The sequence below is a fragment of the Haemorhous mexicanus genome, chromosome 29 (genome assembly GCF_027477595.1).
Source record: "Haemorhous mexicanus isolate bHaeMex1 chromosome 29, bHaeMex1.pri, whole genome shotgun sequence".
NCBI lineage: Eukaryota > Metazoa > Chordata > Aves > Passeriformes > Fringillidae > Haemorhous > Haemorhous mexicanus.
The window spans coordinates 2,688,353-2,701,599 of NC_082369.1; the positions used below are offsets into that span (position 1 = coordinate 2,688,353).

At 49.5% G+C, this 13,247-nt stretch overlaps 1 protein-coding gene across 5 annotated transcripts in view; it reads right to left on the reverse strand.

Annotated features, from left to right (window-relative positions):
• The window catches only part of ATP8B3 (ATPase phospholipid transporting 8B3), a 28,755-nt gene extending 16,454 nt beyond the window's left edge, over positions 1-12,301 (reverse strand). The window contains exons 1-11 of one of the 5 annotated variants that reach the window (XM_059869926.1): positions 12,064-12,301; positions 8,759-8,857; positions 8,277-8,338; positions 7,664-7,736; positions 7,503-7,573; positions 6,241-6,323; positions 5,014-5,172; positions 4,380-4,468; positions 3,644-3,837; positions 2,717-2,925; positions 225-259 (exon numbers count right to left, since the gene is read on the reverse strand). In XM_059869926.1, coding sequence (XP_059725909.1) covers positions 225-259; positions 2,717-2,925; positions 3,644-3,837; positions 4,380-4,468; positions 5,014-5,172; positions 6,241-6,323; positions 7,503-7,573; positions 7,664-7,736; positions 8,277-8,338; positions 8,759-8,857; positions 12,064-12,102 — 1,113 coding nt within the window. In that variant the 5' untranslated portion in view covers positions 12,103-12,301. The remainder of the gene's footprint in view (positions 1-224; positions 260-2,716; positions 2,926-3,643; positions 3,838-4,379; positions 4,469-5,013; positions 5,173-6,240; positions 6,324-7,502; positions 7,574-7,663; positions 7,737-8,276; positions 8,339-8,758; positions 8,858-12,063) is intronic. The other 4 variants (XM_059869927.1, XM_059869924.1, XM_059869925.1 and 1 more) reach the window with 4 other exon arrangements.
• Positions 12,302-13,247: the final 946 nt, after the last annotated feature.

Sequence of the window (13,247 nt, forward strand, 5' to 3'; positions counted from 1 at the left end):
CAGCTGGGAGTGAAAACACCCTAAAAATCAGAACTGCATCCTTTTATAACCTCAGTTCCCCTGGCCTGAATGACAAATTCACCAGACCCCTCTGAGAGCCTGGACCCTGCTGGGAGCCAGCTGAGCTCCTCAGCACCAGGCTGTCCCTGGTGGCACCAGTGGCACCAGTGGCACCAGTGGCACCAGTGGCAGCCCCATGGCACGTGGGAGGGGGGTTTACTCACCCGTGGCTCTTTGTTCTCATGGTCTGTGCCTGAACCTGCCAAAATGAAAATATCCCATTAATAGAGGGCTGGCAGGGGGTTGGAACAGCTTCTCTGGAGGGACTCCTGCTCCTGCTGGCCAAAAAACAGTAAAAAGGCACCAGTAAAAAGTTCAGCATTTGCTCAGTGTGAAACTCCACTGAGATAGCCAGGCCTTGCTTTTTTGGCTTTTTGTTCAGATTTTCACCATGATTTTAATGTTAAAAATTCAGGTCTGCTTTCAGCTTCATTTCCTGGGGGATTCTGCATTTGGCCAAAGCCTGCTGGGATGAGGGGGATGCTGCTCCACAGGGGTGGATGTGCTCCACCAGGCAGGGAAAATTTGGTTTATTCCTGCCTAAAAGCTTTGCCAGGGTTTTTTGGCCTTCCTTTTTGCTATTATCACTGTCCATTTGTCTCAAGCACATGATCCATGTCTCAGGAAAACAGGGCTTCATGCTAGAGCTTGGGCCTGCCCTGCTCATTAAATGTCACTAATTAGGCATCATGGTGGCTCCCAAAGTAAGCCAAGAGCTGGAGCAAGTACAGCTATGGGAAGAGAAACAACTTGGCAATTTTCAAGGCATTATGGGGGAAACTGAGCAGAATCATTAAAAATAATGAATTTTTAAATGTACAAAAAAAGTTTAAAACCCAAACAGACAAATAAAATTAAAAAAAAAAAAAAAGCAAAGTGCAATGACATATATTGACTCCAATTGAACAACTTAAGGGCAATGATAATTTTGTAATAAAATAAAAAAATAAACTTCCACAAATACAAAAAAATTTAATCTACAACCTTAAAAAAAATTAATATAAAAATAAAACACACAAACATTAAATAAAAAATAATGAGCTTATATTTCTATAATTATAAGTAAAAAATACCTTAGAATAATAAAAACTGTATTAATAAAATTATAAACATTTATAATACAAAAATATAATTATATAAATTAAACTAAAACTAAAATATAAACTGAAATGAAGTAAAAATTAATTAAACTTAAACTAAACTAAAAACTAACTAAAACTAAAACTAAAAATTATATTAAAAACATATATATAAACATACAAGAAAAATCCATTAAACAAAAATATCCACAATACAATAAAATTAAATAAATATAATAAATTAATAAAAACAAAATAAACCTCTAACAACTACCTATTAAATTTAAAAAAATATATATTTTCTTATGACAAAAAACTTATAAATACTTTAAACTATAACCAACTACTTCTTTAAAATCTCACAACCTCTAAAGCTAATATTTATCTAAGCAATAAATCATTCTTAACCCAACAATAATCTCATTCCTTTATTAAAAACAACAGCAATTGTCTTAGGTTGTAAGATGTGGCTGGGGGTGTGTATTCCCATCTGTCAGAGCTGGAGCAGTTCTCCTCTGTCCATGGGGCAGTTTTCTTTATCTCTCCCACAGCCAACCCTCCCTCCAGGAGATCTCTGCTGTCCATGGCCAGTGAGTGTCCCTGCAGGGCTGATCAAATTCCAGCATCCCATGGGGAGATGCTCTGCCCAGGGGAGGAGCCAAGCATTCCTACCTGGATACAATCTGAAATTCTGGGATACCAGAACAGCCTTTCCACTGCATTCCCAGAGGAGCAGCTGCCTTTTCCATTGGACCTTTAGAGGAAAACTCCCCCCTTGTGCAGGATCCCTGCTCCAGCAGAACCACAGCTGGCACTGCAGGAGGGCTGAGCCCCCTGGGATGGGACTGTGCCACCACCCTGAGCCCCCCTGGGATGGGACTGTGCCACCAGCCTGAGCCCCCCTGGGATGGGACTGTGCCACCACCCTGAGCCCCCCTGGGATGGGACTGTGCCACCACCCTGAGCCCCCTGGGATGGGACTGTGCCACCACCCTGAGCCCCCCTGGGATGGGACTGTGCCACCACCCTGAGCCCCCCTGGGATGGGACTGTGCCACCACCCTGAGCCCCCCTGGGATGGGACTGTGCCACCACCCTGACACACCCTGGGATGGGACTGTGCCACCACCCTGAGCCCCCCTGGGATGGGACTGTGCCACCACCCTGACACACAGGGGCTCAGCTCCTGCTCTCACTCTGGCAGTGGTTTGTGCTTTTTGTTCTGTTTGTTTGTACTATTGCATTTGTATTTTTAATTTTCCTAGTAAAGAACTGTTATTCCTATTGCCAGAACTTTGCCTGAGAGCTCCTTAATTTCAAAATTATAATAATTCAGAGAGAGGGGGTTTACATTTTCCATTTCAGGGGAGGCTCCTGCCTTCCTGAGCACACACCTGTCTGTTCAAACCCTGACACAATAATAAATGCTGCACCTGCAAAGCCCCAAATCCACAAGGGATGAGGACAAGGAGAATTCCTACCAACACCAATCCCCCTGTCCCAGGCACTCAGGAGGGGAGGAAAGAACCAGCTCCAGGCTCATCTGAGCCCCTACAAACCAATCCCAGCCCCAGTTACCATAGATGGTCCCGTTGACACAGCATTTCTTGAAGCTCATGATGTTCTGGGTCAGGGTGCCTGTCTTGTCTGAGAAGATGTATTGGATCTGGCCCAGCTGGTCGCTGAGGCTGGTGCTCCTGGCCTCAGCTGGGATGTCCTTGGCACCATAATACATCTCCAGATCCCAGTTAATGAAACAGCTGTTCACCAGGTAGATGAATTCAAACCTAGGGAGTGCAGCAGGAGAAAGCAGGGAGAAGGAGGTGATGTTCCTCACAGCCCAGGGTGCAGGGGACCTGAGACAGGAAGGAAAGGCAGGGGGACATCCCCACCGTGATCCTACTGCTCTGGCCTTGGGGGAGGCCGGAGGGTTTTCATCACCCACTGGGTCCTCTCTGGAATTGTGGCCTTTCCTGACCAAATTCACAGATCTGGAGGTCCAGTGAAGGGCCCAAAATTTTGAAAACAGCTTTTTCCAACATAAATTGTGATTTTTAGCTGCACAGAGCAGCTGTGCTCTTCTCCTCCCCATCCCTGCTGCTGTCCATAGGAAGCCCAGGAATATCTCAGATCCTGCATCCAGGGAGCTGCACCTTCCTCAGAGCCATCCTCAGCCTGCCCACGATTCCCAATATCCCATCTAGCCCTGCTCTCTGGCAGAGGAAGCCATTCCCTGTGTCCTGTCCCTCCATCCCTCATCAGGGATGCCCAGGGCTCACATCCCTGTTCTGCTTTTGCCCTGGGAAGATCTCAAAGCACACCCTTGGTGTCTGTAGGACACATCCCCCCTCCACCCTTCCCCTCTCCCAGCTAAGGGAGCACCTGGGAATGACCTGGGCCACACCTGGACCTTCATTTTGGGGCTGTGACCCACATTCCAGGTGAGGGGTGAGGGCAGGGGGGGGGTGCTGGGCCCCAGTCCCCACCAAGCTCCGTGGTCCTTACGTTATGTACATGGACATGGGGATGATGATGCTCAGGAGGATGGTGAAGCCCCAGAAGTTGAGGAAGGCCTGGTGGGCAGGGCTCGTGTGCTGGTAGAGGGCAGCCAGGTAGCTGTGCTTCTCCTGGAACGTCCTGGCCCAGAACCCAGAGGCCACAGCGAGGCCCAGGGACGTCACCAACAGCAGCAGGAAGATCTGGGGTGGGAAACCAGCATGAGAAGGTCCCAAGATGAGAAAGCCCCAAGATCACAGAGCCCACCAGAATCTTCTCTAGAAGGCTCCAGGGAGAGCTCAGAGCCCCTGGCAGGGCCTGAAGGGGCTCCAGGAGAGCTGGAGAGGGACTGGGGACAAGGCCTGGAGGGACAGGACCCAGGGAATGGCTCCCACTGCCAGAGGGCAGGGCTGGATGGGATCTTGGGCAGGAATTGTTCCCTGGCAGGGTGGGCAGGCCCTGGCCCAGGGTGCCCAGAGCAGCTGTGGAGTGTCCAAGGCCAGGTTGGATGGAGCTTGGAGTAACCTGAAGGTGTCCCTGCCATAGCAGGGGTGGCACTGGATGGGCTTTAAGGTCCCTCCCAACCCAAACCATTCTGGGATTCTCTGAACATGTTAAACTCAAGATATTTTGGGTCAAATATTGCAAGATGAAGAAAAGCAGCCCCATCCAAGCAAGAGGCCTCTCATGAGGAGCCCTGTGAGCCACTCCAGGAGCAGGGCAGAGGTGTTGGCCCCACACCCACCACGATCACCAGCCGGTCCATCAGGTGGTCCAGCTTGGTTTTCTTCCTCTTGATCTTCCCAGAGTTCTTCATGATTTTGGAATCAAAGCCTGGGCAGGAAATATTTCCAAAGTAAAAAGCAAGTCCCCAGAGGGTTCACCTGCAGGTCAGTGAGGCTGCTTCCCTCCATGGTGACACCTGCCCTCCCCTGAGGAGACCCTCCCTCCATCAGTGTCCGTGGAGCCGAGGTCGCAGGCTCCAAAATGTGATGCTCACAGCAGCTCCCACCCCTCCCTCTCCCCACAGCTCCCCACGGCCTGAGCTGGGTGGGCTGGATCTGGGGTGAGTGGAAGTGCCCAAGGCCAGGAGCACAGTGGGAGGTGTCCCTGCCACGGCAGGGGCGGCACTGGATGGGCTTTGAGGTCCCTCCCAACCCAAACCAGTCTGGCATTCTCTGAACACGTTAAACCCACGACATTTTGGACCAAACATTGCTGCAGCTGGGGGCTAACCCAGGATGAGGAGAGGTTTGGTACCACCTCACCTCGCACCAGGACACACCGCGGCAGCTCCTCCACCTTGTGCCAGCTGGGCAGCGCCAACCCCCCGCGCTGCCGGGGCATTCCTGCCCTCCCGGCCGGGCAGGGACACTCGCCTGCGTAGAGCACCAGGCCGTAGCAGAGGGCGGTGTTGCGGACGCGGCAGCCCCGCAGCAGGATCCGGTCTCCATCCAGGGCGTGGCTGCGGCCCCGCCAGCGCAGCGTGCCCGTGAAGGTGTGCATGCGGCTGTTGGGCTCCTCGCACGTCACCCGCCCTGCCAAGGCAAGGTCAGGGGGCAGGGAGAACCTTCCTTCCCTCTCAGCCCCATGAGTGCCCCCAGAGAGGGGGGCTGGGATGTGAGAAATTGATTTGTAATGGTAAAAATACAGGTTATTGGTGTTAAAATGGACTAGGACACTTGGGAAAGTGCATATATCTGTGTATATATATCCTATAAAAGTATTAGCAGTGTTGTCTGGCAATAGCTAACAGGCTGAAGAAGTTATGAAGTATTATAAAATGAAAAATTATAAAAATGAAAATGTAAAAAAGATACAATTATTAATGTAAAAATTATTAATAAATGTAATAATTTAAAATAAATTAATATTTTAATAATTAATTCATTTAATTTGATGTTTTTATTTCTTTCAATATTTTAATAAATTATTAATAATAAGAATAATAATGTAAATATGTAAAAATGAAACATATAAAATGAAAAATTATTAAAATGTATGAATTTTTTCTAAATTTATAAAGTATTATAACCAAGAAATAGGTTGGCTTCTGGTGGAATGCTGTAGAGTTTTACACCTCTTATGTCTCACCCTTCACTGAGGCTGATAATTGAATATAATCTTTTCAAACACATTTCAGTTACCCCAGCTCTGTAAAAAGCTGAGAATAATCCAGCACTCGGGGCCTCCTGGGGAGATCCAGGGTTTGTCAGGGCAGCTCTGGGTGGGATTTGGATGGCTCAGGTTACAGCTCAGGGAGGTGCTGGGAGGTTGGGCAGTGCAGGACCTCACTGGAGAAGGTACAAACACAACCCCCTTCACCCCCAAGGCCTTGGAGAGGGGAGTTCTGCTCCCTGTGGAGGAGCAGCAGGGACTGGGCTCAGCCTGGGCACCAAGAGCTTGGTTCCAGAGGGAAAATCAAGATCCAGGGCAGGGGCAAGGTGCCCAACCCTGCTGGATCCATCACAGAAGTGATGGAAGTGCCTCCCCACGAGGTCTTTGGCTGCCTCTTGCTGGACTGATGGGGAGCAGAGAATTCCCAGGGCTGGGTCCATCCCATCCCAGTGGGACTGGCCACGTCCTCCCCCAGCCAGCAGACTCACCATCAAAGGCAGCCATGCTCTCCTCGCTCTGCAGCTCCTGGTGGGTGACCAGAAGGGCCTGTCTGAACTTCAGGTTGGTTTCCCTGTGAGCAGGAGCCAGAGAAAGGAAAATAAAACAACCCTGTGGGTTGAGACAGAGCTGTTCATCTTCCTGTCAGGCCCACGGGACAGAGACAGCCGTTAATTATCAGCTAATTACACAAGTGGTGGCAGTGACATGCAAGAGAGGGACTGTCATGCCACATGTGCAGGAAGAGCCCTGGCCCAGGGACCCTGCCCTTAAATCATCCTGCACAGGGAGGATGGGCTGGGAGGGAGCTGGTGGGGCATGGAGACACCGGCCTTGGGTGCCAGGTGCTCTGCAGAACCCTCAGCAGAGCTTCTGGACTCCCACTTCCCAAATTTGTGGGTTAAATCTGCATTCCTGGGGTGTCTGCAGGTTTGGGTTTTGAAGGATCTCCCACATCCTGGGGTTCCCACTGAACCCTCCCAGTGCTGGGGGGTCCCCAAGACCAGGGTCTCTGGCCTGTCCCCCTGAGGCCTTGGGGTTTGAGTTTTCTGTTCTGTTTTGGTGAGCAGCTTTTAGCTTTATATGCAGGATAAATATAGGATATATAGGAGATAGATATAGATATAAATCTATATGTGTATATATATCCTATATCCTTTATCTATCCTATATATCTACCTCCTATATCCTATATATATATCCTATACCCATCCTATATATATCCTATATATATCATATATATATCTCCTATATATCTCCTCTATATATCCTATATATATCCTATATATATATGATATAGGATTTATACCAGGATCTTTTCACAGGCTGGTGAGGACAAAACAATCCTGCTCCAGCTGGACTCAAGGACAGTCCCTCCAAACTTCAGGCCCAAAGCACAAACAACGTGAAAAGAGAAGGGCAGGCAAGCAAGGAGGATGAAACTTCATCATTTGAAGTTGTTAATTGGACAATTAACTCCTCTATGCAAATGGACTAAAACTTATAAAAATGTGAGATCTCGTGGCCAAGCCCTTTTTGGTTCCATCCTGGAGCCATCTGGGCAGAGCCTCGGCTGTGGCTGTGGCACTGCCAGGGTGTGGCCTTGGAAGGCACTGCAATAAATACCCACTTATTCCTCTGAACTCCCTCTAGCCTCTGTTGTAGCTCCTCAAGGCATCACCCCCGTGGCCAGAGGGGTCCCTGTCGCTGTCGCTGTCGCTGTCCCTGTCCCTGTCCCTGTCCCTGTCCTCACCCATCAATGTCAGCGGTCTCCACGTAGCACAGGCTGCTGGGCTCGGAGCTGCACAGCAGGAGCAGGTCAGCCTTGAGGAGCAGAGAAGGGGGAGAGAGCAGCTGGATGAGCCCCTGGTCCCCACTGTCCCCAGGGCACAGCCAGCTCTTGCCACCCCTCACCGGGACGACGCTGTCCTTGCGCAGCCGCACGATGTCCCCGACGCAGATGTGGCGCCACTCCCGCCAGCAGAACCTGTGGGGGCATCCAGGGGACAGCTCTGTGTCCCTGCAGGGCAGTGGGGCTGGGGGCTGGGGGTGTGTCAGCCCGTGCCTCTCCTGAATTCCTGCAGGATTTGGGTCTCCCGGTTCTTGTGCCACCTCCAGAGGACTGAGCACCGAGGGTGGCACAGGAGCCGTGTGTCACATCCATGTCCCTGTCCCCACAGGTGACAGGGGCTCCCAGCACCCTGAGCACAGCTGGGAAAAGCCCATCTTTCCCTGGAGCAGTGCTGGACAGGGACACAGGCCCATGGCTTGGATGTGATGGCCTGGAGGAATTCTGTGCCAAGGAAATCCCCCCCCAGCACATCTCAGCAAACTGGGGCATTTTCAAACCTGCTGCCCATGCCTGGGGCATCACCAATCCCACAGGAGGAGCTGTGGCACGTTTTGGGAGGTGGTGGGGGCTTGCAGAGCCTGGGACAGTGCCACCAAAGCCCTCCTCAGCTGCTCAATGGGAGCACAGGTGTTCTGGGTGTGGCAAACACAGGCAGAGCCCCCCAGAGCCCCTCACCTCCTCCCAGCCAGGATCTCACAGGGCCTGCTGTTGATGTTCCTGTCACTGCGGTGACGGCCCTGCACAGGACAGACAGACAGACCAAGGCATGGCAATGGGCAATGCCAGGCTGTGGTGTCCCACCAAAACACCCCCCTGATGCCACCACCTCCTTCCTCAGCCCAGAGCTGCGTTCTGAGCCGTGGGAAGGTTTGTTCTGGTGAATGAAGAGGCTGAATTCCCCCCAGGTGTTTCTGGGGACCCACCTGGCACTCCAGCCCATGGTCAAGGTGTCAAAGGTGACAGGAATGAGGGTTTGGACCCCAAGGGAAGCAGACGGGGTGTGACATGTTTCCCAAGGGAAAAAAAACCACGTGTGGATGTGGTGGAGCAGGGGATCCCTCAGGACTGAGGGGTGGCAGCAGCCCCTGAGCCCCTCAGCCCAGCTGACAGCACAGGCCCCCTCCCTGCCCACGTCCCCAGGGTCACCCCCCACTCACAATGTCATCGATGAGGTCTCGCAGTCCCCGGATGATGAGGAGGCAGCTCAGGGGGAACAGCAGAGTGTACCAGGGCAGCGTGGAGATCTCAGGGAACGTCTGGAGAAGGAGGATTTTACAGCACTGACACAGCTCCTGTCCCACCCTGGGGCACTTGAGGTGACTGAATGACTCCCTGGCTGGCAGGAACCCATCTCAGGATCACCAAACCAACATCTCTGCTACAGACACCTCTTTTGCTGGGTTTTCACCTCTTTTTGAGGTGTGAAATGCTCCAGGGTCTCTCACTTTGGAGGGATGAATTTCTGTTTTGGTGTGGTCAATCTGAGCTTCACCTCCATGTGAACCAAACCCATTTTAGAGAATCGAGGAAAGATTTGAGTTGGGAAGGACCTTAAAGCCCATCCAGTGCCACCCCTGCCATGGCAGGGACACCTCCCACTGTCCCAGGCTGCTCCCAGCCCTGTCCAACCTGGCCTTGGGCACTGCCAGGGATCCAGGGGCAGCCCCAGCTGCTCTGGGCACCCTGGGCCAGGGCCTGCCCACCCTGCCAGGGAACAATTCCTGCCCAAGATCCCATCCAGCCCTGCCCTCTGGCAGTGGGAGCCATTCCCTGGGTCCTGTCCCTCCAGGCCTTGTCCCCAGTCCCTCTCCAGCTCTCCTGGAGCCCCTTCAGGCCCTGCCAGGGGCTCTGAGCTCTCCCTGGAGCCTTCTCTTGTCCAGGGGAGCACTCCCAGCTCTCCCAGCCTGGCTCCAGAGGGGCTCCAGGGTTAGAAGTTAAACTAAGACACAGTGGGGAAAGGAGAAAAAGAAAGAGAAGAAAACTGAAAGAAGAAATCAAAAATTTAGAGAAAATAAAACTAGAAGAGGGGCTCCCAGCTGGAGGCTTGGAGCATCTCCGTGGCTTCCTCTGGCCTGGCTCCAGCAGCTCCACATCCTCCTGAAGTTGGGAGGCTTTAATTTAAATTAACCACATTGAACATGGATTAAACCCCTCAGAAAGCTTCTGAAAGATGCTGAACACCACAGAAAAGCTCCTGGGGAACCTTTCAGCCCAAATTCCCTGCCCTGAACTGCAGAGAGCCCTGCGTGGGCAGAGCCCTGGCACACACCTGTTGTGTTGGGATTTCAGGGTTTACCCCAGAAGCTCGGGTCCCTCCCCTGATAATTCCCTGCCAGGTGTGTCAGTCACCTCTCCTTTCCCCTCCCAGCACTGTCTGTCAATCCTGGCATTCCAGAAGGGCTCCAGTGACTGGCAGATTCAAAGGATGCCCTCTACCCCCGGGGGACATTGGGCCATCCAGGTGTCCTTTGTCCCTTGAGACCTCCCCTCCTGTACCTGGCTGGTGGCTCCCTGCCCCTTCCCTGCCCTCTCCCCGGGGTTAAAAGGAGCAGCACCCACGGGGTCAGGAGTTCTGCTGGAGCTGGGGCTGGGTTCAGAGGCTGTGGGCCAGAACAAAGCTCTGATCCAAACCCTCCATCAGAACCGACTCCTTCCCTTCCCCATCGCCCTAAAGCTTCTCCACAGAGGGAAACCCGAGGAGGAACCCAGGAAATTCCTCTGGCTGCCCTGGAGGACTCGAGACCCTGACAGGGGGCTTGGAGACCTTGGCACAGAGCCCAAGACCCCTGTGCCCTTGATCTTGGCCCATGGCAAAAACAATTACCAACCTTTATATGAAGAATTACAAGTCAAGAAAATTAAAGTGGAATAATAGTTTGTCACAGGGTGAAAAATCAATTTTTGGGGTTTTTAGAATGGGGGTTCAGGGGGCAAGATGGAGGAATCTGGGCGTGTCCAGCCTTTCTCCTCCTTCTTCTTGGCCTCCATCTTCTGCTGTGATGGTGGCACTTTTGGATTGGTTTAGAGTAGAAGCTCACTGTGAAACAGAGGTGACAGGTATTGGGAAGTTTTGGTAAATAATGTACACGTAGTTTTTAGTATAAAAGATAAGGATGGGCAGTGTGCCTCAGCCTGAGCTGCCAGACAGACCTCAGAGAAAGAATGGTATAGATAAGAAATACTAAACAACCTTGAGAACAAGAACAGAAGAATCCTGACTCCTTCTTCAATGGCTGGGCTGGGAGAAAGAAGCTTGTACGTATCTCAGAGTCACTGTGACCAGCAGAGATTCTGAGAGAGCGGCCCCTCCACGGGAGAAGGCTCCATCCCAGCACCACCGGAGCTCCTGCAGGCCTGGACTCATCCCCACATGCCCAGCTGCAGCACCCAGCCAGCCCAAAGTGTCTGTGGGGTGAAACACCACAGTGCTGCTGTTTGGATCAGCAGCAGGGCCAGACAAGACAAGGCACGTCCCGACTGCAATGTTGGTTATTGGAATTTTTACCAATAGAGCCGGACGGGATGTCAGGCTCTGCTGCTGAACCAAACAGCAGCACTGTGGTGTTTCACCCCACAGACACTTTGGGCTGGCTGGGTGTGTGATGTTTCACCCCACAGACACTTTTGGGCTGGCTGGGTGTGTGGTGTTTCAGCCCACAGACACTTTGGGCTGGCTGGGTGTGTGGTGTTTCAGCCCAGAGACACTTTTGGCCATGGGTGTGTGGTGTTTCAGCCCAGAGACACTTTTGGCCATGGGTGTGTGGTGTTTCACCCCAGGGACACTTTTGGCCATGGGTGTGGGGTGTTTCAGCCCACAGACACTTTTGGCCATGGGTGTGGGGTGTTTCACCCAGAGACACTTTTGGCCATGGGTGTGGGGTGTTTCACCCACAGACACTTCTGGCTGGCTGGGTGCTGCAGCTGGGCACGTGGGGACAAGTCCAGGCCTGCAGGAGCTCTGGTGGTGGTGGGATGGAGCTTCCCCCTGTATCAGGGGCTGCTCCTCGGGTTTCCCTCTGTGGAGAAGCTTTAGGGCGATGGGGAAGGGAAGGAGTCGGTTCTGATGGAGGGTTTGGATCCAGAGCTTTGTTCTGGCCCACAGCCTCTGAACCCAGCCCCAGCTCCAGCAGAACTCCTGACCCCGTGGGTGCTGCTCCTTTTAACCCCGGGGAGAGGGCAGGGAAGGGACAGGGAGCCACCAGCCAGGTACAGGAGGGGAGGTCTCAAGGGACAAAGGACACCTGGATGGCCCAGTGCCCCCCGGGGGTAGAGGGCATCCTTTGAATCTGCCAGTCACTGGAGCCCTTCTGGAATGCCAGGATTGACAGACAGTGCTGGGAGGGGAAAGGAGAGGTGACTGACACACCTGGCAGGGAATTATCAGGGGAGGTTCTGGGGTAACCCTGGAATCCCAACACAACAGCTGGTGATATCCCAGTACACGTGGGGTGCCTGTGCCCACCTGGAGGAGGATGACGAAGACGAAGTAGACGTTGGCCATGCGGTGGAACTGCTCGTAGAGGTTCAGGGGCAGGAAGGTGAGCAGGTTGTACTTGGCTGTCCGGATGGCATTGCCCTGGGGACAGGGGCACAGGCATCAGGGACCTGCTCTGCAAATGCCACAACACTGCTGCTCTTGGGATTTCCCACAGCACGAGAGATGGCTTAAAAAACTATCAAAGCCATAAGGGAAAGTGTTGATTTCTATTCTTATTACTTTTAATATCATTATCATTATCATTATCATCAGTAATTTATATTTCTACACATTCATTATTAATAATTTATATTTATTATTTACTAATATTATCCTTATTTTTATAATTTATTATATAATTTATTATATATTATATTTAATATTTAAAATGTTTATTATTTATTGTTAATTTATTCTTAATATAATCTAGTTATTAAAATACTTTAATTTTTTATTTTAATATTATTATACATTTTATATTATTAATAATATTTTAATATATTCTTTTGTTTTAATAGTATTTTTATTTTAACCATATTATATATATTTATTATTAATTTTTCAATTATTATTTCCTCTATTTTTATTTTTATTAAATTATTTTATTTTAATAGTATTTTTATTTTAATAGTATTCTGTATCTTCATTATTTTTTATTATTATTTCATTTATTTTTATTTTTAACATATTATTTTATTTTTATATTATTTTTATTTTAATAGTATTGTACATAGTCATTAATTTTAAAATTATAATTTAATATATTTTTCTTTTAAATATTTTATATTATATTATTTTTATTTCAATAGTATTATATATATAAATAATTTTATCATTATTTTTATATATTTTTATTTTTACTCCATTATTTTTATATATTCTTTTTCATTTTAATAATTTTAATTTTAAAATATATTATTTAAAATTTTTTTTCCCTCCACCATTAATGCAGAGTTTTTATTTTCTTTTTCTGTTTTGGTTAGGGTTGGATTGAAAGTGTTTGAGATGGAATTTGTGTTCAGATTGAGATGTTTATTATTTTTATCTATATTATAATTTTACAAGCTGTGAGTTTTAGTGTATTTTACTAACAAGCTATAAAATGGCTTTGCAGCTATTTTTATAAGGTTTTTTTAAAAAAACTATTTAATGAGGAAATGACAATTAAA